The 20,033-nt window shown below is 39.2% G+C and overlaps 3 protein-coding genes across 5 annotated transcripts; 1 reads left to right on the top strand and 2 right to left on the bottom strand.

The window, feature by feature from the left end:
* Positions 1-607: 607 nt before the first annotated feature.
* ist1 (IST1 factor associated with ESCRT-III) lies at positions 608-6,645 on the bottom strand. 2 transcript variants are annotated; one of them, XM_040137610.1, is made up of 10 exons: positions 6,510-6,645; positions 5,820-5,935; positions 5,486-5,666; positions 5,256-5,343; positions 5,052-5,135; positions 4,833-4,943; positions 4,549-4,740; positions 4,045-4,146; positions 3,483-3,528; positions 608-2,622 (listed from the first exon to the last, which is right to left on the bottom strand). In XM_040137610.1, exons 2-10 carry the CDS (start codon positions 5,905-5,907, stop codon positions 2,456-2,458), a joined length of 1,059 nt encoding a protein of 352 aa, XP_039993544.1. In that variant the 5' UTR covers positions 5,908-5,935; positions 6,510-6,645; the 3' UTR covers positions 608-2,455. The 2 variants fall into 2 exon arrangements, with proteins under 2 accessions (XP_039993544.1, XP_039993553.1); XM_040137619.1 differs by having other exon boundaries at positions 3,483-3,489.
* A 2,487-nt stretch (positions 6,646-9,132) lies between these two features.
* On the bottom strand, positions 9,133-16,413 carry mphosph10 (M-phase phosphoprotein 10 (U3 small nucleolar ribonucleoprotein)). The gene is made up of 11 exons (XM_040132952.1): positions 16,218-16,413; positions 13,508-14,174; positions 13,238-13,416; positions 12,979-13,144; positions 11,286-11,427; positions 11,044-11,111; positions 10,814-10,951; positions 10,617-10,724; positions 10,112-10,219; positions 9,790-10,020; positions 9,133-9,410 (listed from the first exon to the last, which is right to left on the bottom strand). The coding sequence occupies exons 1-11, from the start codon at positions 16,301-16,303 to the stop codon at positions 9,264-9,266; spliced, it is 2,040 nt and encodes a 679-aa protein (XP_039988886.1). The 5' UTR covers positions 16,304-16,413; the 3' UTR covers positions 9,133-9,263.
* Positions 16,280-19,309, top strand: mcee (methylmalonyl CoA epimerase). 2 transcript variants are annotated; one of them, XM_040132966.1, is made up of 3 exons: positions 16,280-16,424; positions 17,269-17,609; positions 18,652-19,309. In XM_040132966.1, the coding sequence occupies exons 1-3, from the start codon at positions 16,397-16,399 to the stop codon at positions 18,802-18,804; spliced, it is 522 nt and encodes a 173-aa protein (XP_039988900.1). In that variant the 5' UTR covers positions 16,280-16,396; the 3' UTR covers positions 18,805-19,309. The 2 variants fall into 2 exon arrangements, with proteins under 2 accessions (XP_039988900.1, XP_039988910.1); XM_040132976.1 differs by lacking the exon at positions 16,280-16,424 and adding an exon at positions 16,455-16,631.
* Positions 19,310-20,033: the final 724 nt, after the last annotated feature.

Raw genomic sequence — 20,033 nt, 5'->3', positions numbered from 1 at the left:
GGTTATACTGGCTACTCTTTTTACAAACACCTATATACTAATTTCAATACTCTTAGAGTCCATAAACACTACCTCTACGTAAATATAGTATCTAATATTCTCATTTTCAAATGCCTCAACTACCACATTTTGCATTACACAGTGAGCCCTATATACTACAGATGTCTTGCCTTTCCAGCTATCTGTGGGTATCTCTACGGGCATTCAAGTGAATGGCCCGAACTGAACACCTTCCTCGTTGCTCTTACTTGTGCCCTCTCCGAGAAAGTGTTGAGCCTGAGCTGATCTTCGTATATTTAGAGACGGAACAGGTCAAATGTGTCTCAAGGTGATGCAGGACTGTCATTAGGATCCATGAAGAACCGATTCCTCTAATCTGAAATAAGGAAAACTAAACCTCAAAAATATATAATCCACTTCATCTATTAATAAAGATTTGTTGTAAGTCACTGCGACTCAAGCATGCAGGTATCTCTCTTTAGGAATAACTCTTTACCTTTACACTGAGGACCCCTGCTGGTTACCATTTGGAATTACAGCATTGTAAAGCAGAGGAAGTATTGTGAACAGTAAGAGTGATAGTGTAAAAACCTTACCAGTATCCAGTTCCAAATAATCTTTTATTAAATTGGTATTTTAGTATATAGTGGAAAAAAAATCCTGTTTATTTTTCTGCAACAAGACACCATTTTGTGTCTCAAGGTTTAGCATGAAAGAACAGTCCAACATAGAAAAGACAGTGAGTAGATCACAGTTCTGTAGTGTTAATCTCTCTCTACTTTCTGCAACACATTTAAAACCTATAAATAAACTTTTGTTTATCACCCGGCTGGACAGCTTTTCAGTGTGCTTTCCAGAGATTCCTAAATCACTTTATTCAACACTTCTCCCTCCCATTTCTCCACAGGAAATAGAAACCTCTAAAGCCAGTACAAAGGTTTTTCTTTTTTTTTTTTTCTTCTTTTTTTTCATCCACTAAACAAAATTCAACTCAAGTTTTGGACAATTGTTTAGGGTAAAGCAAATGAAGCAAAATATAGTCTTAGCAACTGAGACTCAATGCAGGTAACGTGTCCAGTCTTGATAGATTAAAAAAAAAAAAAAAGCATAATACTAGTACAGACTGGAAAGGCCTCTGATGAGAGATGGTAACTAAGGCAAATGCAGTGGTGCACACACAGTATAAGACACATGCACACACGATCACAGAGGTCAACACAAACCTATTACTCTGGGGTCAATATTTGCATCTTATCAATCAAATTAGTTTGTTGTGTGACTGCTTTTGTCTGCACACATTTTGCTTTAGATAAGAAAGTGCAGGTATTTGGTAAAACTGACATTCAAAAGGAAAAAAAAACAAAAAAACAAAAACAAAATCAAAACAACTTAATTTGGAGATACTCTATGTAAAACAGATTTGTCAAATATTGAACAACTCCCTACTACCAAACTGTTTTTGCTGTACAGTTAAATCATTTGTGTTAATAGGTCTATCTATATCATTGTAAATGCATTATATTACAGATTTCCATACACTGTTTTATCACTTTACATCCGTGCCCAATCACCCCTGTAACGGAGGGACAGAACAGGTTTGACATTTGTCACCAGTAGCTTTTCCCGGAGGGCTCATAGACCACTTTTTCTGGTATTGAGGATGAGAAGCTTGGTGACGAGGAGTGTTTGAAAAACATCTTTTCCACTGTGACAAAACTGCATGACTGCGCAAGACACTGAAAATATGGCTTCTATCTATCCCGATACCATTATGAAAAAAAAAAAAAAAAATTGTTGGGGATTGTAGCCTTGCCTTGGAAACAACCTATCGGCTTTCTTAGTGTGAATGCCAGCCCCCTGACAAACTGGGGCAGCCAGTCAGGCTTGTTTGACTAGTCTGACACAGGACTGAGTGACACAGTGGCAAAGATCACAGCGACGCAGCATGTGCAAAGTAGAATCAAGGCATGTGTTGTAAAAATTAGTCAGACCCAAAACCCTGCGAAAAGCAACGATTAAAATCTAGGGTTGATTCTGCAGTATATCAAACAGACAAATGGGAAAAATTTAAAGTCTTTGTGATGTTAACTGAGGAGTGAACGGGGGTTCACAACAACATGATTGTATGTAAGAATTTATATTTTGTGTAATATAGAAGGAAATTAAAACATATGGTACTCTCTGGCACTGCCAACAGAAATGAGATTTCTGATAACTGACAAGGTCGAGTGAGCAACCACACCCTCAGTAAGCTGGTCACTTATATAAATGAGGTAAGAGTACATGTATGTTTAATATCTGTGTAAGATTACTTCACCATGGAAGGGGGAGGAGAACTATCCAAATCTGATACAGAGCCTTGAACATTTTCCATTTCCTATTCTGAGCTGTGTAGGTAACGACACAGACCTGTGTGTGTGTGTATGTATGTGTGTATAGACCGGGCATATAGCAATTAAGTCTTCTTCTTCAGCTCCTCAAACCGCCGTGTTAAATCGTCAAAGTCGATGTCGTCCGAGGTGGTGGTGTTTCCGCAGAAGGAGGATGTGGGGAGTGTGTCGGGGACAGAGGGGAGTTCTGGGAGAGCGTTGTTGTCATATAGCTGAGATGAAGGCCCAGGACCTGAATAGTAATATGTGGTTTTTAAAAAAGAAAAAAAAAAAAAAGTATAAAAAACAATGGTGAGTTTCTCAAAAGCTGTGGGGAGTAAAGGCTTTGTAGGTGATGACAAAAATGTAAACATCACATAATGGAAAGTCAGAAAGCAGAACAACTCTACAAAAAATTGAATTAACAGCATGGCCAAAAGCTGTTCTTACCTGAGAGACCAGACAGACAATTTCAATAATATTGCAAAGATAAATCTAGTGATCTCCTATGTTTTTCTTCTTGTCAAAAAATCCTACGAAGAGTCAAAAATCAACATTGAATCTATCCTAAGTATAGCATGTGATGCCAAAGGGTGAAATTATCCCTTTGTGCCACAGACCTCCAGTGTGGTCTAAAAACTACTAAAAACAATAAGCAGTTGCAGCGGGTGGCGTGTTCATTCATTATGACGAACGTGGTCACTGTAGTTTATTTTAAACCAATACCACAAAAACTGTCCAGCTGCAGTAAATGCTCACCAAATCTGCTTGTGAATATAGTATATATCGACAGAGAAATAATTAATATAGAAATATACCAATACTGTGATTCAGGTAACATTTGCTCAAAACTACTGTGGCAGCTGGTTTAGGAAATTACCTGTTTTTAAAAATAAAACTATATATCTGTGACCCATTTTTGAAGACTCGCGTCTTCAGAAGGAATGAATGGGCTTGGTGTTGAGTGCCTCACACAGGGGAGGGAAATTGGAAAGCACTGCGAGACAGACTAACGCACTATTAGCTTTGGTATTTGGATTTCTTGAGAATAACAAAACATAGAATACCACCCGCCTCGTTCTTTAAGTGGAGGTGACTGTTGGCAGAACTCACCTACAGCCTGGGAAGGAACAGAAGGTTTGTCAGTTAGGTCATCAATCTGAAACACAGAGAACATTGGTCAAAAATTATGTCATCTTCATACTGAAATAAAATAATATTATATGTGTTAGTATTGTGAAAGAATTAATAATTACATTCAGTGATGCAGAATTAAACACAAACAGTGAGAAAAGAAAATAAAAGGGAAAACTGCATAGGATTTTTTTGAAACCATCACCTTTAGCGTGCGACAAAAAAAGATTTTAGGACTTAACTAGCCTAAACTTCCTCCAAAGTGCACTTAATTCGCTCATCTGTTCATTTCAGCCCCACTCAGAGCAACTGATCAAGTCATAGTTAGTAGTTACGGTTAAGCACTTCATGCTGCCCATTTCCATGTGCTAGAAAACAGAATCTTGGCCTATGCTGAGAAATAGTTTAAAAGTGTAGACGACAGGAAAAACTGCAAGCAAGCTGAGTGAAGTGCTCTTCCCTGAGTGGTGCCCTGCTCTGTCCGTCTGTCCATCTGTGGGAACAGGAAGGGGGCATGGATGGGAATGGTTCGGTCACTTACGGACTCGTATGTGGGGGGAGAAGTGGGCAGCTGAGGGGGCTGCCCTCCTCCCATGGGGTGCTGGAAGTTGTTGTAGGTTCCAACGGGAGCATGAAATGGTTCCTGGAGGAAAACAACAGTCAGGTCTGAGGAAGGCAGTCGACCAACGTAAATTCATAATTCTCATCTATTTCATTCCATTGAAAGATTTCAGACCGTACATCATATTTTGGGTGTAATGATCACTGGTAAAACTTTATCTTCCTCACAGACCTATCTGCGGGCAGCTTTCATTAGAAACGGTTTTAGGAGAATATACCAAGGACTGTCCACAGTGATGTCTGTGGGCTACTATGAGTGACAGTACTTACACTTGACATTGAGTTTGGGTCGATGCGATGATATATACTGTGATTGAATATTTCATGCATGTTTCCCACTCCTTTTGCACTCTTAACATTTTCACCATATGTGTAACTCGCAACAAAGTCATAAAGAATGGGATCTCTCAAAAGAATTCCTTACCGCTCCTTTCGGAGGTGGATAGTTGAAAGCGGTTGGCATAGGCATGGGCATAGGCATGGGCATGGGCATGGGCATGGGCATAGCAGCAGCAGGAGGCGCAGTGAAACCTCCACCACCTCTTCCTCCTCCTCCAGACTTCTTGTCAATGTCCACATCGATCAGGTCAGCCTCTTCTCCAGGACACACCTCGGGCTGTCCGAAGACAGGAGTGGATGAGTGGTAAATAAGGATAATGTATGCCTTCATCCTTCAAACTGAGCGATAACTGATTCTAAAATGCTCACCCGGACCATGGCGTCAGGTTCATACGGCACATTATAGTTCTTAGCGATCTCTATCAGGTAGCGTTCCACCAAGATCTTGGGAGGCGCCTCCACACTCAGTTTATGCATCAGCTATAAACAGGACAGATATTTGATTAGATGCTGCTTAAACGTTTCCAGACTAAAGGTTCATGCATTCTTGAACAAACTCGTGGGCAGTCAGTGTAAGAAATTTCCTACCCTATCATTGACTGTGCCAATCTGGTTTGTCCTGCACAGCTTGCCATACTCCTTGCTATATTTTGCACATAGCTGTTCAGATACCTGAAAGAAGAATTTAGAGATAAGACTGTCAAGACTGGTCTAATAGGAATAAAAGGACAGAACATGTTCAATATTGTTTGTAGAGCTGCTAGTACTCTGTTATATTTAGACAGTACTCACAATTTTTAGTTCAGACACCTCTGACTGAAGACGAGGCGCTGCCCAGATGAGGGTGGACACTGCCTCCTGTAAGCCTGGATCCAGTTCCCTAGAAAAAGTGATTTACAAGGCTGAGCACTGTGACAGGCAGACAGAGAGGTAACGACGAAGTGTTAAAGCCCCGTACTCGCTCCTGGAATCGATAATTCATGCACACTGTGCATCAGTATGTTAGGTACTTCAGTGCTCACTTCATAGACTGAATGAGGCCAAAGCGGGTCAGCAGCAGGTCGCAGTAAAGCTCCAAGATCTCCATGGCCTCCACCAGATAGTCCTCTCTGATAATGTGCTCCACCCGGATCCGTGCCCGCTCATCCTTTCCTGATGACAGGTAATCGGCGATCTCCTTCCTTGCCTTTTGAGCGAGCTCGGCTTCATTTTAAATTTGAGAATGGGAGTGGGAAAAGGTAAACTGTCATTACAGGAAAGAATGGAAAAGTGAAACACACTTGTCTTGCAAACAAGATCCCACTGATTCCACATAGGCCGTAGGAGACCAGTGTTTTTACTCAGATCAGGACTCACTTTTCTTTTTCTCAAGGAGTTTGAGTCGGTTGATGACCAGCCGGAGGTTCACTCTTAGCCTCTCTGCTTTGAATCCTCCTCCCAGCATGATGATGATGATGATGGTGATGGACTATCTGTGAAGAGGAGATCATGAGAGGAGCAGAAGCACTCGGCCGAAACCAACCTACAGAATCCATCTAACCTCACCCCCACCTCTGATCCAGTGAGTGGCTCAATCATGTGAGCATGACCAACCTATCGCCACGGAAATGACTCCGCAGATTTACTCCAAACAACCCCCCCGAAGACATAAACAGCGAAAACATTAAGTTACTTCGCCAACGAAAACTATGTAGCATTAAAACATATAGCTTTAGCCTGACGCGACGGACAGTTTACCAGGCTAACTCAACCGTGCTTCTTTAAACGTTACCATCGTATCTTTTTTATTTCTCGTTTTTTTTTCATCCATACACTTAACCATGGTATTAGAGACATGATTAGAAACCTAAACCCATGTCTGTTTGTCCGATCTGACTGTTAGCTAGCCTATGCTTTGTTAGCACTATTTTCTGTCATCGTTTGCGCTAGCTACCTAGCTCAACGCTAGCAAAATCAAAACAAACTGATGAAACACGTCGAAGTAGTTTGAGAAAAAACTGAGAAATTTCAAAGCGATCGACAGTTAATCAGGCGACAGTAACTTACCGGTATAAAATCGGCGAAGCGTACACACCAACTTATTTGGGTTTCTGTCCGTGTTTCGTCGCCTCGTTCACTTCCGTGATGATCTTTAATGACGTCATGGGAATGTTCTCTCAGCGGGCGGGGTCTTCACACTTCCGTCAACACAGGTGTGAGCAGGTACGTTTCCATACTGCGATCTGCTAACGTGTTTTCGGTAGTACCACTTACTTATAGTCTTATAATAACTTATAATATTCCATTTCTTTTACTTTTGCGTCCTTATATTTCAGAGAAAATTATTGCACTTTCCAATGCGCAAGGCAAAATTTACTTGTAAATGTAAATTTGGCCAAAATTATATCGATTTTTGAAGTAAGAAGAATTAAAAAAAAAAAAAAAAAACCTGCAGCAAGCAGACATTCAAAATGAGCCTTTCTTTAAATGCCAATGCACTGTTACTTTTTATTTCATGACCTTAAAAATAGAGAAAAAACAAAACAACTAATTGTGGCATTTGTAAAAGTTTTGGCAAAAGATAGCACTTTGTAAACCCCCTTTGGCAGATAAGACAAGACAACTTGTAAACGCTTTCTGTAGCCAAGTATGAGTCTTAATGTCCTCGATTTAGGAATATTCACCCATTTTCCCAAATGTGGGGACGAAAATAATAATATAGTCCTTATTTTATTTATGATAATCATCTTTATTTGTTGAGCACGTTTTAAAACTCAAATTATAATAAAATAAAAAGTGATTCAAACTGAATAAATGGACAAAAATAAAATAAAAACTCCAATAAAGTCAGGAAAGGCTCTCCGATAAAAGTATGTTTTAAGAGGAGATTTAAAAGATGTCACTGACTCAGCCAGCCTGATTTCCTCAGGCAGGTCAACGTTCTGTCCCATTTTGTTTTCAGCCAGGTTTCTGGAACAGCTAAAATATTAATAAAATATTCTCCTTTGGGTTGTTTTGACAGCCTGTAGCACAGGAAAAACCGCACGGATAGAAGGAAGAATGGATTCCACTTAATATCATCTGAATGCAAATGTCATGCAGTCAGTCAGGAAATTGAAAGTGAGAAGAGGCTCGCCTCTACAACAGGACAATGATCCAAAGCACACCTCAACATCGACCATGAACTACTTCAAGAAAAGACAAGTGGAGGCTTTTGGAATAGCCCTTACAGTCCCCTGACTTGAACATCTGTGAAAATCTGTGGGTAGACAGCCTAAATTAGGAATAAAGACCCTCAGCCAGCTACATAAAGTGTTTACAAGCTGTGACATCTGCCAGTATCACAGCTTGGGATATTGATTTTGGTAGCTATTTTTTAAGTTCATGAAGTAAAAGGTGTGCTAACACTTAAGGGAAGGTTCATTTTTTTATGTCTGTTTGCTGCAGAAGTTGTATTTACTTCTTTTCACTTGAATAAAAATAAAAATCAACAAAATATGTAATTTGTCCTGAGGTGTCTAAGTGTTTGTACACTACTGGTAACCCACATGCAAAACATTACACAAACTAATGAAATTAAGTTCATTTTTAGAGCTTAAATGATCAAAAAAAAAAAACGACAAAAATGTGGTACTATCTTACATGAGTGTTTTCATTTTGTGCTACTTTATACATCTGTTTCACTACATTTTAGAGGGAAACAGTGTGCTTTTTTTTCACTACATTTATTTGACAGCAATAGCTACTAGTTACTCAGCTGGTTTAACGTACAGAACATAATATCAGCCTCTAAAATGTGATGGAGTAAACAGTATAATATTAGCTTCACCTCCACAAGCTACCGCTAAATGAAGTTTACACATGAATTCATCTATAACAATAATCCATTAACACAATATCTATGATAATATAAAAATCTGAGGGGCAAGTCTTCATAATTAATTGTTTTAATTTTGATACTTTCACTAATATGAATTCTGTGCTTATACTATTTTGTACAATTTTGATTGCAGAACTTGTATTGGCCTTTTTTTTCGCATTGGTATTACTTTTGCTTTCGTCTGTTCCTTTTTAAAGTATCTAACTACTCTTCTACCACTGGTAGTTAGTTACAAAGTGAAAGAAACCATTCTTTACAATGTGTGCTTTTCGTTCTCATACTCAATACATTTTACCGTACCTGATACTTGATACAGTTCATACATTTCACGTTGTCTTACTTTGACTGAGGCAGGGAAGACATTCAATGCAGCTGGAGTATTATTGCCTTGTGGCATTGGTCATACCTTTACTTATTCCATCTCTGACAGTGTGAAATTACACCTGTACCAAATTGAGGTGCTTTCAAACCTTAAATCATTTGACACACCTTGGTTTTACACACGTGATCTCAATTCAATATTTGAGCATCTTCGATGTTGGGTGGATTAAGTTTATAGCCACTACAAAAGGCTGTTATTGAGCAGCCTAATACACTCTTTTAGATTGTGATCATACGTTGTGATTTTTTAATGATAAAAAAAAAAAAAAAAGAAGATATCACTAGTGTTATGAACAAGGGTCTGTCTTCAGGCAGGCACTGCACTGTACATCCATCTTTCCACGAAGAAAAGCTCTGATATTTTCATGTGATTGAATAGTTATTATTATAGTTGAAAATGCTCTACTCATTTCCAAACAAACACACACATCTGGGAACTTGATTTATTTTGATGAAACATTTTACAAGACTTTCAGATTTAATATATTTCTGCTTTCTTATAAAAAAAAAAAAATCTGTACAATAAAAAGTTGATCTTAAACAACAAACCATCACAGTTATTATAATTTGAGTTTGCTGACAGAAACCTCTTTGCGCTTCTTCTTTGAAGACTGGTCCTTTTTACTTTTGATCTGGCTTTTGACCTGGTCCTGCAGCTGAGAGAAGAAGGCTTGAGAGGACCGCAGAGCCTTGTCCTTTCCCTCGTCCTGAAACAGAGGAACACCATGTTAGTTCAGTCACTTGAGGAACATATACAATAATGTTTATTTTAGCATTACAAGGTGTGATGTGCCTGGGCAGTTGAAGCAGGCTAATCAGCAATCAGTCTTACAGCTTAAAATAGATGACCTAGTTTGTGATGACACTATGCAGCTAACACATCAGGTGATCCGAGACACAGCTCCAGCTAAATTGACTGCCCTAACTAGCTTCCATGCCTCGATTCATCTAAGCATGTTGTTGAGTCAGTCAGGGACTGAAAGAAGTACCCAAACCCTTTACTAACTAAAAGTACCAATACCACAGTGTAAGTACTCAATTACAAGTAAAAGTGAAAATCTTATGAAGCTAAGAGAAAACACTCACCTTGAGTATCTTGGCTTTGCCTCCTTTCGTGAGTTTCTTAAGGTTTTCTGTGATTTCAGCCTTTGATTGCTTTTTGTTCTCTCCAGTTTTACTGGCCTCTTTAAGTTTCTGTCGCTCTTCCTTCTCCTTGATCTTTAGGCGCTTAACCTTCTTCTTTTGGCGTCTCTCACGCTTCCTGTCTGTTGACGTCTTCTCAGTATCCCCGATTATAACTCCTGCTTTGTTCTTCTCCTTTGGTTAGATGAGGAATATTATTAGACACGCTGTGTGGCTAAATATACCAAGATCAAAATAAATATTTGAACATCGATGGATGACAAACCTTGATTTCTTCTGGTGCGAGCAGTGTTCCATCACTAGTGCTGACTGGAGCCACCTCCTCCATTATAATGGATGGCAAGTTAGACACCACTTTGACCTCAGGAACAGGCTGTGGACGAAGGGCAACATGTATGTGGTTTTCAATAACTGCACTGGCTTGCTAACCTTGACAGTACATCATTATCTCTGGTATGTGCAACTTATCAGTTTATATTTACAATTTACTGAATCTCCATGTTTATGCAATTGCTGTATGTACAGACATGTTTTTGGAAGAGATGGCATGTTATATATTTATGTGTTTTGTCTAATGGAATACAAATCACAGGTTAAACTGAAGACGTCACTATCCAGAGTTATATCCAGGGTAAATATCCCATAGAACAGGTTTTTGCAAAATAAGCCAGTGATTTCTGGTGACTGCTGACACAGTAACTTCTATATCTTTTAAAAGGGCAGCCAGTCCCAAAATTTAGGCATATTTGGCTCTGTCAGGCAAAACGTACTGGTTTAGGTGTGAAGTGGAAGTTGGAGAGAGCATCCAACTTTAGGAAGAGTGTGTCCATAAGCTTTTGAATTTCTACGTGGGCTGGGTTCTCCTCCTCTGTCTTTTGCTGAAATATAAAAAAATAAATAAAAATGGATGCAGTAAAAGTTCATATATGTGTGTTGGAGTAGCAGTGAAAACAAGATAAAGTCAAACCTGTGTCTGCTTGAGGTATTCTTGCTCATAGATTTCTGCTAGACTCTGCTTGCTCTTCTCATGGTCCAACGTTAGCCTCTTCTTGTACTCAAACACCTCCTCTTTGGGTTTCTCCTTGCGGACCACATCATCAAACGCCTTACGGAAACATAAGTCAAAGACACTATGTTATTATCAGCAACAAAAAATGTTTTTTCAGGCAATATAAAACCCAAGCTATTGTGACTAACCTGGTCTTTAATTCTCTGTTTGATGATGTCTTCAAGCTGTAGTGTGGTTTCCTCTGTGATATTGGGGGCTAGAAGAGCACAGACAAAATTCCTTTTGTTGGATTTGAAATAGTACACAGAAAGAAACCTTAAGGAAACGATACAAAAATAACACTGGGACGAATAATTATATATATCCGAAGTAACATACAATCATTTGACAACATCCGAATGCAACACACAGACACAGAGGAGTCACTCACCGTTCCTGGCTGCCTGCTCAAACTCCACATCTTCCTCCAGCATGCTGTTCTCTGGACGAGTCTGTGCTGTCACCTCTCCGGACAACTGCCAGGGCTTCTCTGCAAGAGCTGCTTTCTCCAACTCCGCAATCTTCTCTGACATCTGCAGGTGAGAACAACAACGGGATGTAGCATTCACTACTAGGAGGCATTCATATGGAAATCAACCTTGCACTTATACAGTGTAAGGGGTTGCACTGGTGGGGGTGTGTTGCTTTAGGTACTGGTGATTCATAAAATGCAATCCAGGATGTTCAGTTTGGGGAAAAAAAAAAAAACGGTGAATTTGAAGGATTCTTACTCCAATTTCAGACGTGCATGTAATTATGTTAACCTGACGGCAATTTAACATCTCGGTCTCATTTCTGAATAAGCGCCATGGTCACTTTTACATAAAAATCACGGTCGTAATTTTACGAGATTAGACCTAGTAACATATCCAAATGAACCCCCAACATGGCACAGGTCTGAACTGAATGCCATCAGATGAATCTAAAAACTGCAGCAACCCAAGGTTAAACAAGCAGAGAGAGAAAAAGGTGTGTCTTCTAGTGCCCTCTAGGACCACTGTAATTTATCATTTCAATCATCATCTCTGATGCATACCACTTGAATAAATAGGGAACATTGTGAAAGAGCCCTTTTTTTAATTTTTGAGGAGATTCTTCTCGCATCAGACCAGTCAATTAAAACTTTTCCCCTTATTGTGAAATCGGGACAAAAGAGGTTTAACAAAAAAATAAATAAAAAACTGATACTACCACAGTATCAATCTGACAAGCATTCTCTGCTTATATTTTCAAGTTTTATACACACAAGCTGTCTGAATGAATAAAGTAATAACTAGCAAAACGCTTTACATGCACCTTTGAACGCTGGGGAATGAACCAACAGTCCCAATTTAATCTTCTGTCACTCAATGCTCATGCACTATCGATTATCATAAAACAGGCAGCAGATTTCGCTCTGTAATGACATTTTAAAAATGTATCAGTGGATTGACTGTGAGAAGAGTGGGCGAGCGTCCCTCATGCTAATGATGGTCATCAATAAAGACTTGGAATGGCAAAATAAGTTTGCTGTCATCTCTTAATGAAGCTGCAGAACGTAGATGAAGGAGTATTAATGTAAAAGTCACTTATGTGTGAATAACAAAAAGCCATCACTTTAACTAATAGATTTTACAGCTCTGGAAAGTTGTCACTTTTGTCACGATAATTGTTAGGTAAACAGCAGAAATACGGCGTCCATTTAAAAAGTAACCCACAGGGAGAACGCGCTTGTTTTTTCACAGAGAGCTAATGTTGGTCTTGACACAGCATTCTTCGCAGCCTGACTGGATCACACTGACGAGGCAGCTGGGGACGGGTAACTAAATTCAAAACTTCAGGTACAAGCAGATTGCCTCTCTAGCACATAGTATCAAAAAAGTTAGGCTTCAAATACTTGGTCAGATTCTTAGTCATCTTCCTCTTATTCACTGATGACATATTTCCCGATTGAAACACTTGTTTTTCATCTTATTTAGTCGTAGTTCTTGTATATCTTCTTCATATTAAGGCAAAATCAAACACTGATAAAATCAGAGAAGCAGTCCTTATTTTAAGAAAAAAGAATTGGCAAATCAAATTAGCAAAACTTTGAACCAGGTTACCTTTTCTTGTCGTTTCTCAAATGATGACTTTGATTCAGACTTTGCTGAGCTTGGAGTTTTTCCTCCAAAAATGTCCTCCATATCCTCTCCTTCGCTGTCCTCATCCCCAGAGAGGTTAAAGGTCACTTTCTTGTGAGATGCTTTGGAGTGACTTCTCTCTTCACCTCTGGCAAAGGGCAGGCACAGACATATTGGAATCAACCAAACGTGCTTTTCCCAAACATAATTATACACATTGCATAATATTAACCACGCTTACTCATCGTCAAACTCCTCTTCACCATCATAGTCATCGTCTTCGTCATGTACTTCTTCACCTTCCTCCTGGCTTTCATCCGTGTTGTCCTCCTCACCATCTGACTGGTCATCTGCTTTAGCTGGTTCACTATCCACAGCATCAAAAAAGTCCTTGTACTTGAGATTCCTGGAGCTTTTTACCTTTAAATATTAACAATAATCAGTATAATTCCTGTATTCTATACCATCAGGTCACAATAAAATAGGTGAGAATAAGTGAAAATATACGTACAGTTTTCTTCTTTTGCTTTTTGGTAGAAAGGACTCGATCTAGGTCAAGATCATCATCGTCATCAGAGGGCAGGTCCTGAAAATAGTCTATGTCATCTTCATCCTCATTCTTCTTTCCCTCTTGCTTGTCCATATCATCAAGAAACGACTCCATCTCTGAGAGTTTGAAGAACTTATCATCAACCTCAGAAGGAACGACCTTTGGGGTGCTTTTCCTTCCAATCCCCTTCCTCTGTTTCTCTCGCTTCTCCAGAGCATCCACATCAAAATCTAAATCAGAGTCCTCATCTGTATAATCCTCTGCCCTGTCCTCAGCCTCCACAGCCATTTTCTTAGACTTTCTGTATGTCCCCCCCTCTTCTTCTTCTTCATCAACATTTTCAGACCCAGTCTCTACCTCTGCCTCATCACCATCCTCTTCCTCTTCCTCCTCTTCCAGCACTGTCAATGTCTCATCTGACAGAGCCTCATCAACTGCACTTTTAAAGTGTTTCAGTACAGCATTGTTCTGCAGCTCCAGCTCTTGCCAGATCTGCTCTTCATCAAAGTTTTCCACCACCAGGTGTGCCAACAGGCTGCCTTTATAATCTGCAGGCTCCTGAGCTTTGTGGAGGTCATACAGGGTCTTAGTAAGAGAGGTAAAGTCTGCTGCCACTCCATCTTGAGGGCTGCAAAAGTGGAAACACATAATCAGTATGGCAAGTCTGGTTTATTATTAAAAGCAAGAGGGAATGGTTTTGTTTGTGTTTGTCCAAAAGACACGCATGAAGTTGGGTGCAGGTCTGTGGTGTGTAATCTTCAGTGCTGGGGTTGGTACAGGTACTCAACACAAGTAAATGATGTAACACATTCATCTGTGACAGATTACCATTACACTGGTAGCAAGAATTACAGTTAGCATTAACCATTGGAATTTCTTTGTTTAATAACAATTTGGTATTTTTAGATTTCTTTTACAGACAGTTCCGGGATTTCTTCTACATTGGTTTATTTAATCCTGAAATAAATATCACCTTTGCTGACATAAAAATTTATATATTTTTATAAAACAAAACAGTAACATTCAGAATAAAACAGTACAGGCGTTTTTCACACAGCAAATACTTTTAATGAGTATGTTGATCTCTTAGACCATTATCTATTAATTATACTGAATTAGGCGACAAGACGCATCAGAATCTGGGTGGGATACTAGCTCTGCTTAACTATTTCCTGGGTTAAACTCAGAATTTATACACACCAACGAGATTTCAGTTTGTATTGGTGCATCTTTCATTCACTCCAAACATTTCAACTTTCATAACTATTTTGTTTCCTGGCAGTTCGGTGTTTTGCTAATTTAAATCTATGAGAGTTCAGGCAGTCATACATTTCGCAGGGTGTATTAAAGAGTCTCACCCTACATTACACTGTTAAATCTAGTTATCTATAAGGTTGTGACACTGGATAAACTTCAAATGTAGCAACTACATAAAGAATATGACTCAAATCCTGCATCTCTCAAATTATTTTGCCATTTAAGTTTTGTTCCTTTTTTGGGTACACTCACATTTTGATGTTTGACAGCAGCTGGTTATCTTGCAATATATTAGGTATCACAATCACATTTCCCCTATCACATACAGCATTTTATAGTATTGTACTGACTGTTAACTATTTTTTTTACCCTATTCTAAGCACAATTATGTTAATGCAGTAGGGCAAGCTGTCCCTTGTAGTCATTTATTGGGCACGCACTAAAGTTATGTTTAAAATGTAGTAAACTAACAGAAAGCCCAAGTGTAGATGCAGGCTAGCTGAGTTTTCTGTGGTTGTTGATGTATTCACTGATAAAGACAATAAAGGACCATTGGACCACCTTTTCTAACCCCATCGAACTCTGGTTTCTGCACAACCATCTAAATAAATGTAGTTACTATATTGTATTACCATAACATGGAATCAGTAATGGAATGTAACTAAGTACATTTACTCAAGAACTGCATGATTCAGAGGTCCTTGTAATTTGAGTATTGCCATCCTGTGGTACTTTACGCATTGAAGCCACTACGTTTAAGAAGGAAATATTGTACTTTTTACTGGTCAATATTCATCAGACAGCTTTAGCTCCAAATCAAGATTTTAACATTAAGATTTTTTCAGATTTAACATTGTCACGGATGTCTGAGTTGTAAGCAGTTCCGGTACTACTGTTTTTCCTTCTTTCCTCTCCCATTAATTATCTCATGACCCCTCTGATTTATCTGGTGACCCCTCTCGAGGGGCCCGACCCCCACGTTAGGAACAGTCTGAATTACTATAAATATAATAGCGGAAACAATCTCCACCTTGACCAGCTACAACAGTAAAATACTGTTTACTCGTTGATTCAACCAGTATTAATAATGTAACAATTTCAGAGAAAATCATTTAACAGTAAAAGGGGGCATTTAACTGCAGAACGGGTATTTTTACTTTGATATTTAAGTACATTTCGCTGATTACACGTCTGCACTTGACTGGCATTTTGAATGTAGGACTTTTACTTGTAATGGAGTATTTAGAAAACTGTGCTACTCTTACTTGACTGAAGGAGCAGGGTACTTGTTCACGTTAGCTTTAGCTAGCGGTGAGCTAGTTGAATCTTTTCTGTTCAAACGCGCGTAAACGACGCTGCAACAACATGTAACCGCTTTTTCGACAACACAATCATACAGACAGCAAACACTTGCCTCAGAAAGTTCTCTGGCTGTGCTGTGTTGGCATTTATTTTCTCCACACACTCCTCCAGCACGCTCCACATATCGCCACTAGCCATCGTCTCCCCCCCCACACGTGTGACCGTCTGCGTCGCAGGTAAACAGGCTCGCCGAGAAACTCTCCCGCTGCTGCTTGGTTCCGGGAGACAAACATGGCGTCCTCCGCGCTGAAGGTTGCAGGTTGGTTTGTGTCCATAATTCTCTAACTACCGAACGCACGCTTTTCTGTACTGCATTCGTCCTCTGCCCGTCCTCCGCTCGTCCCCTGATGTATTGTACCACAAACAGGACTGCAGCGTCGTGGAGCATAAGCTGTCTTACAATACCGTCTCAGTTAAACCCCATGTTCACATTACATCATGAGTTGTTGCAGCGTTTGGTTACATGGTACTTTTCGTGTTGTGTGTCTAAAAAAAGTGACCGGATTTCTTTTATTTGACGGCATGCAAAGATAACTTTACACAAAACAGTTCACTTTGACTCCGTCTTGATCACAGTCCGGTCTTTAATTCACCAACGTACAGGTGTTTCCTTGAGCTCAAATTTGAGATACTCAGACTTAACCCCCCGAGACCCTAAAGCAGAAATTTTAAGCTGTGCTTCTGCAAGCTTGACCCTCTAGGAAGTGTCAAGCCTTATTTATGTGTATCAGTCATTTAACTGATGCTACGCAACCAAACATTGTTTAAAGCCACAGATCTTTTATTTCAAAATCCAAAGTTTCCAAAGATACCAAATGTCCGGCTGAATTTGGGGAACGGTTTGTAAAACGATGCACTATACATGTAGATATTTCCAAAAACATTGATATGGTTCACTCTGTGAACATCATAAAGCTTAATCAAAGAGTTGGAAGTTGGTACATGATATACTGATAATTTCAGACGGTGTGGACAAAGATTATTTCTCCAATCCTAAATCCTCTTGAAGGAAAAACGAGGGGGTTAAAAACTCTAGTTTTAGGACTAATGTTCCAAAACAACAGCTCCAACTGATCTCATTTTATTTTACTCTGTTTATTCAGTGGCAGGTCTTTCCAGATGTTCTCGTCTCGCACTCCTGAGGGCACGTTCAACGACAGCAGCCCTCCATCAGGGCGTTCCTGGATCACTGTGGAAGCTTGGGAGACTCAACCACATTGCCATCGCTGTCCCTGACATGGAGAAGGCCACAGCTCTGTATCGAGACGTGCTGGGGGCCACAGTGAGTGAGAAGGTGCCCCTGCCCGACCATGGCGTCTACACAGTGTTTGTGGAGCTTGGCAACACTAAGCTGGAGCTGCTCCATCCTCTTGGGGAGAAGAGCCCGATTGCTGGCTTCTTACAGAAGAACAAGTCTGGAGGGATGCACCACATTTGTATTGAGGTGAGGCAGCGTTGATCGCATGCCATAGGACATTTTATTAGGTAAACCTAGTCAGTTTTGTGTAGAACCCACCTTTACCAACAGAACAGGTTGATTAGAACTTTCTCACCGTGGACATTATTTGTCATGGCAGGAAAAGCACAGGTGTAACTTGTAACATTAATGATGGCTCTGTTCTGTGTATGTGTGCATGTGAGCCAGCGTGCACAATACCAGGACCCCCAAAACCAAAGTATTTTTTATTTACACCTATGCTTTCCCTACTGTGACATGTCAAAGGCCAACACCAGGGCCCTGGTGGCACTGACACACCCGAGTGACCATTATATATTCTTTAGTAGTTACACCTGTGTTTGATGAGCAAGACTTGCAGTGCTTACATATCAATCATGTTCCAAGGAGTCTGAGTCTAATATTGGTGCATTTGTGTATTTGTTTTGCTTCTCAGTAGGGTTCCTCAGTGTAAGCTAAAGCGCCATAAACAATTATTTATTCAAGAGTCCAATCGACAGATCAGCCAATATTAGCTTATTACAGATATATCATTACCTCTCTGTATGTCTAGTTACAAGAATTGCAGAAATGTCAAAGAAATGTATGCAGTAGTAAACCAGAAGTAGAAACAGTGTCACTATTACATAGTTGGACCACCAGAGAGCGCTGATGAGTTTTAGTTGTGAACAGTAAAATATCCGACACAGTACATGTCTTTAAAAAAAATTGGCCTCAAAAATCCAGTAACAGCTGGTCTCTAATTTATTCTTAGGACAGTAAAGCTACTTAAATCCAAACATAACACATTGCCGGCCATAGGGGTTGTGCGTGAGTCTTCAGTGCTATTTGAGAATGTACTTGTGTTTGGGATGAGTTGATTGAAAGAGATTTTTTTTTAAATTTGAGACCTGTGTTGACACTTAAACTTTCACATTTTAAACCTTAGTTGAACCACTCAGTACTTCTTTGTGCATTTCCTGCGAATATGTGTTACACTAAGTGAAGTGAGATGAATAATTAAAAAAAAAAAATGTCTCCTGAGTTGTAGGTAGACAATATCAACGCTGCAATAGCTGACCTGAAAGCAAAGAACATCAGAACTCTGTCAGCAGAGCCCCGGATTGGTGCTCATGGGAAACCAGTGATGTTTCTTCATCCTAAAGACTGTGACGGTGTGTTGGTGGAGCTTGAAGAAGCGTGAACACCTCAGTCCGACGGGGACCATGGGAACTGTTAATTCACATTGATATATTCTACAGTCAGTCTGATTATCACGATGATAACAAATATTGATTTGTAATATTGTTCCTTTTAGCACTTAGGTTTTGATCTTCTCCTTTCAGAAAGGTGCCTAAAAGTTGTTCTTCCAGTTCTTTTTCAGTGCTGTTCTTATTGGGAATAAATTGTATTGCGGCATGTGTATTGACAGTTTCCATAAAGTTTAATTCCAATGAATGTTCAATGAATGTCCGTTTGCATTTGAGTCAGGTGTTTAACGTCACTCCAGTATCCTACAAAAAACCTGGAGGATGACTAGGACGACTACATACAACTGTATTCTTCAACTGTGTTCTTCCGGAGAAAATGATTTAAACAATTTTTTAAAACATTTTCAACATCTGGAATGCAGTTCCAGCTGATGAGTTCACAATAAATATATAAGAAATGTAAGATATATTAAATGTTTTTGGAATTTTTAACCATAATATGACTGATAAAATTTATTTTAGCATGATCTACAGCTTTTAAAACAGTTTTAATTTCACTATATTGATGCAGATTCCAAAATGAAATGAACTGAATTGAATAAAAAACTTTTTTTTGGATATTTTTACATTATTTTTATATTTTGTATTTTTAACTTGTGGGGTGAGTTTCCAAATAGGATGGCACACTTTTTGACTTCATCAAAGGTCTAAAAAAATGTGTCTTTATGATGAAACCCATTGGGGAATATACTTTAGTTCAGACTTAGTTGAGGAGAGCAGTAGAGTAATGTTGACCAGAAAACCAAAATCATCCTTGTTTAATGCTGATGACATTAACTCAAAGTCTAGACACATTTTCCCTCATATAAAAAAAAGTATGTTTTTCCTTTATTGTAGTTGATTGTTAATTATGTGTAATTTAAAACAATGTCAAAACACATTCTGACATTTTTATTATCAGTGGCATTAATGCTGTTGGTTATAGTCTTCTAGATCACCACGGGCACAGCAACAACAGTCCGTTTCTGTGAAAGAAAACAAATCTCTGATTGCAAAACAGGGAAACTCATGGTGACGCAGATGTACTAAACATTTCATTTACACTTCCTGTAAGACATTTTTGAGTTGGAACTTGAGTCAGAACTTTCTTTTTTCCACTGAGATGGCTCTTTGTTACATTTGTAGTCATCTTCTTTTGGACTTTAGTGCTGCCGTTGACACA

This window comes from Xiphias gladius, chromosome 1, assembly GCF_016859285.1.
Source record: "Xiphias gladius isolate SHS-SW01 ecotype Sanya breed wild chromosome 1, ASM1685928v1, whole genome shotgun sequence".
NCBI classification, from domain to species: Eukaryota; Metazoa; Chordata; class Actinopteri; order Istiophoriformes; family Xiphiidae; genus Xiphias; species Xiphias gladius.
The sequence above is the reverse complement of the archived record's forward strand: the minus strand, read 5'-3'. Positions and strand labels throughout refer to the sequence as shown.

Excerpts from the sequence above, each read along its gene's own strand:
- mphosph10 (XM_040132952.1), bottom strand. The coding sequence starts at position 16,303 with ATGGCTAGTGGCGATATGTGGAGCGTGCTGGAGGAGTGTGTGGAGAAA. Across the intron at positions 11,428-12,978 it reads TTGAGAAACGACAAGAAAAG|ATGTCAGAGAAGATTGCGGA; the intron begins GTAACCTGGTTC and ends TCTCACCTGCAG. Across the intron at positions 10,220-10,616 it reads TCCACTTCACACCTAAACCA|CCTGTTCCTGAGGTCAAAGT; the intron begins GTACGTTTTGCC and ends CTTCGTCCACAG.
- mcee (XM_040132966.1), top strand. The coding sequence starts at position 16,397 with ATGGCGTCCTCCGCGCTGAAGGTTGCAG. Across the intron at positions 16,425-17,268 it reads CTCCGCGCTGAAGGTTGCAG|TGGCAGGTCTTTCCAGATGT; the intron begins GTTGGTTTGTGT and ends CTGTTTATTCAG. Across the intron at positions 17,610-18,651 it reads TGCACCACATTTGTATTGAG|GTAGACAATATCAACGCTGC; the intron begins GTGAGGCAGCGT and ends CCTGAGTTGTAG.
- ist1 (XM_040137610.1), bottom strand. The coding sequence starts at position 5,907 with ATGCTGGGAGGAGGATTCAAAGCAGAGAGGCTAAGAGTGAACCTCCGG. Across the intron at positions 4,944-5,051 it reads TTGGCACAGTCAATGATAGG|CTGATGCATAAACTGAGTGT; the intron begins GTAGGAAATTTC and ends TCCTGTTTATAG. Across the intron at positions 4,741-4,832 it reads AACCTGACGCCATGGTCCGG|CCCGAGGTGTGTCCTGGAGA; the intron begins GTGAGCATTTTA and ends GTCTTCGGACAG.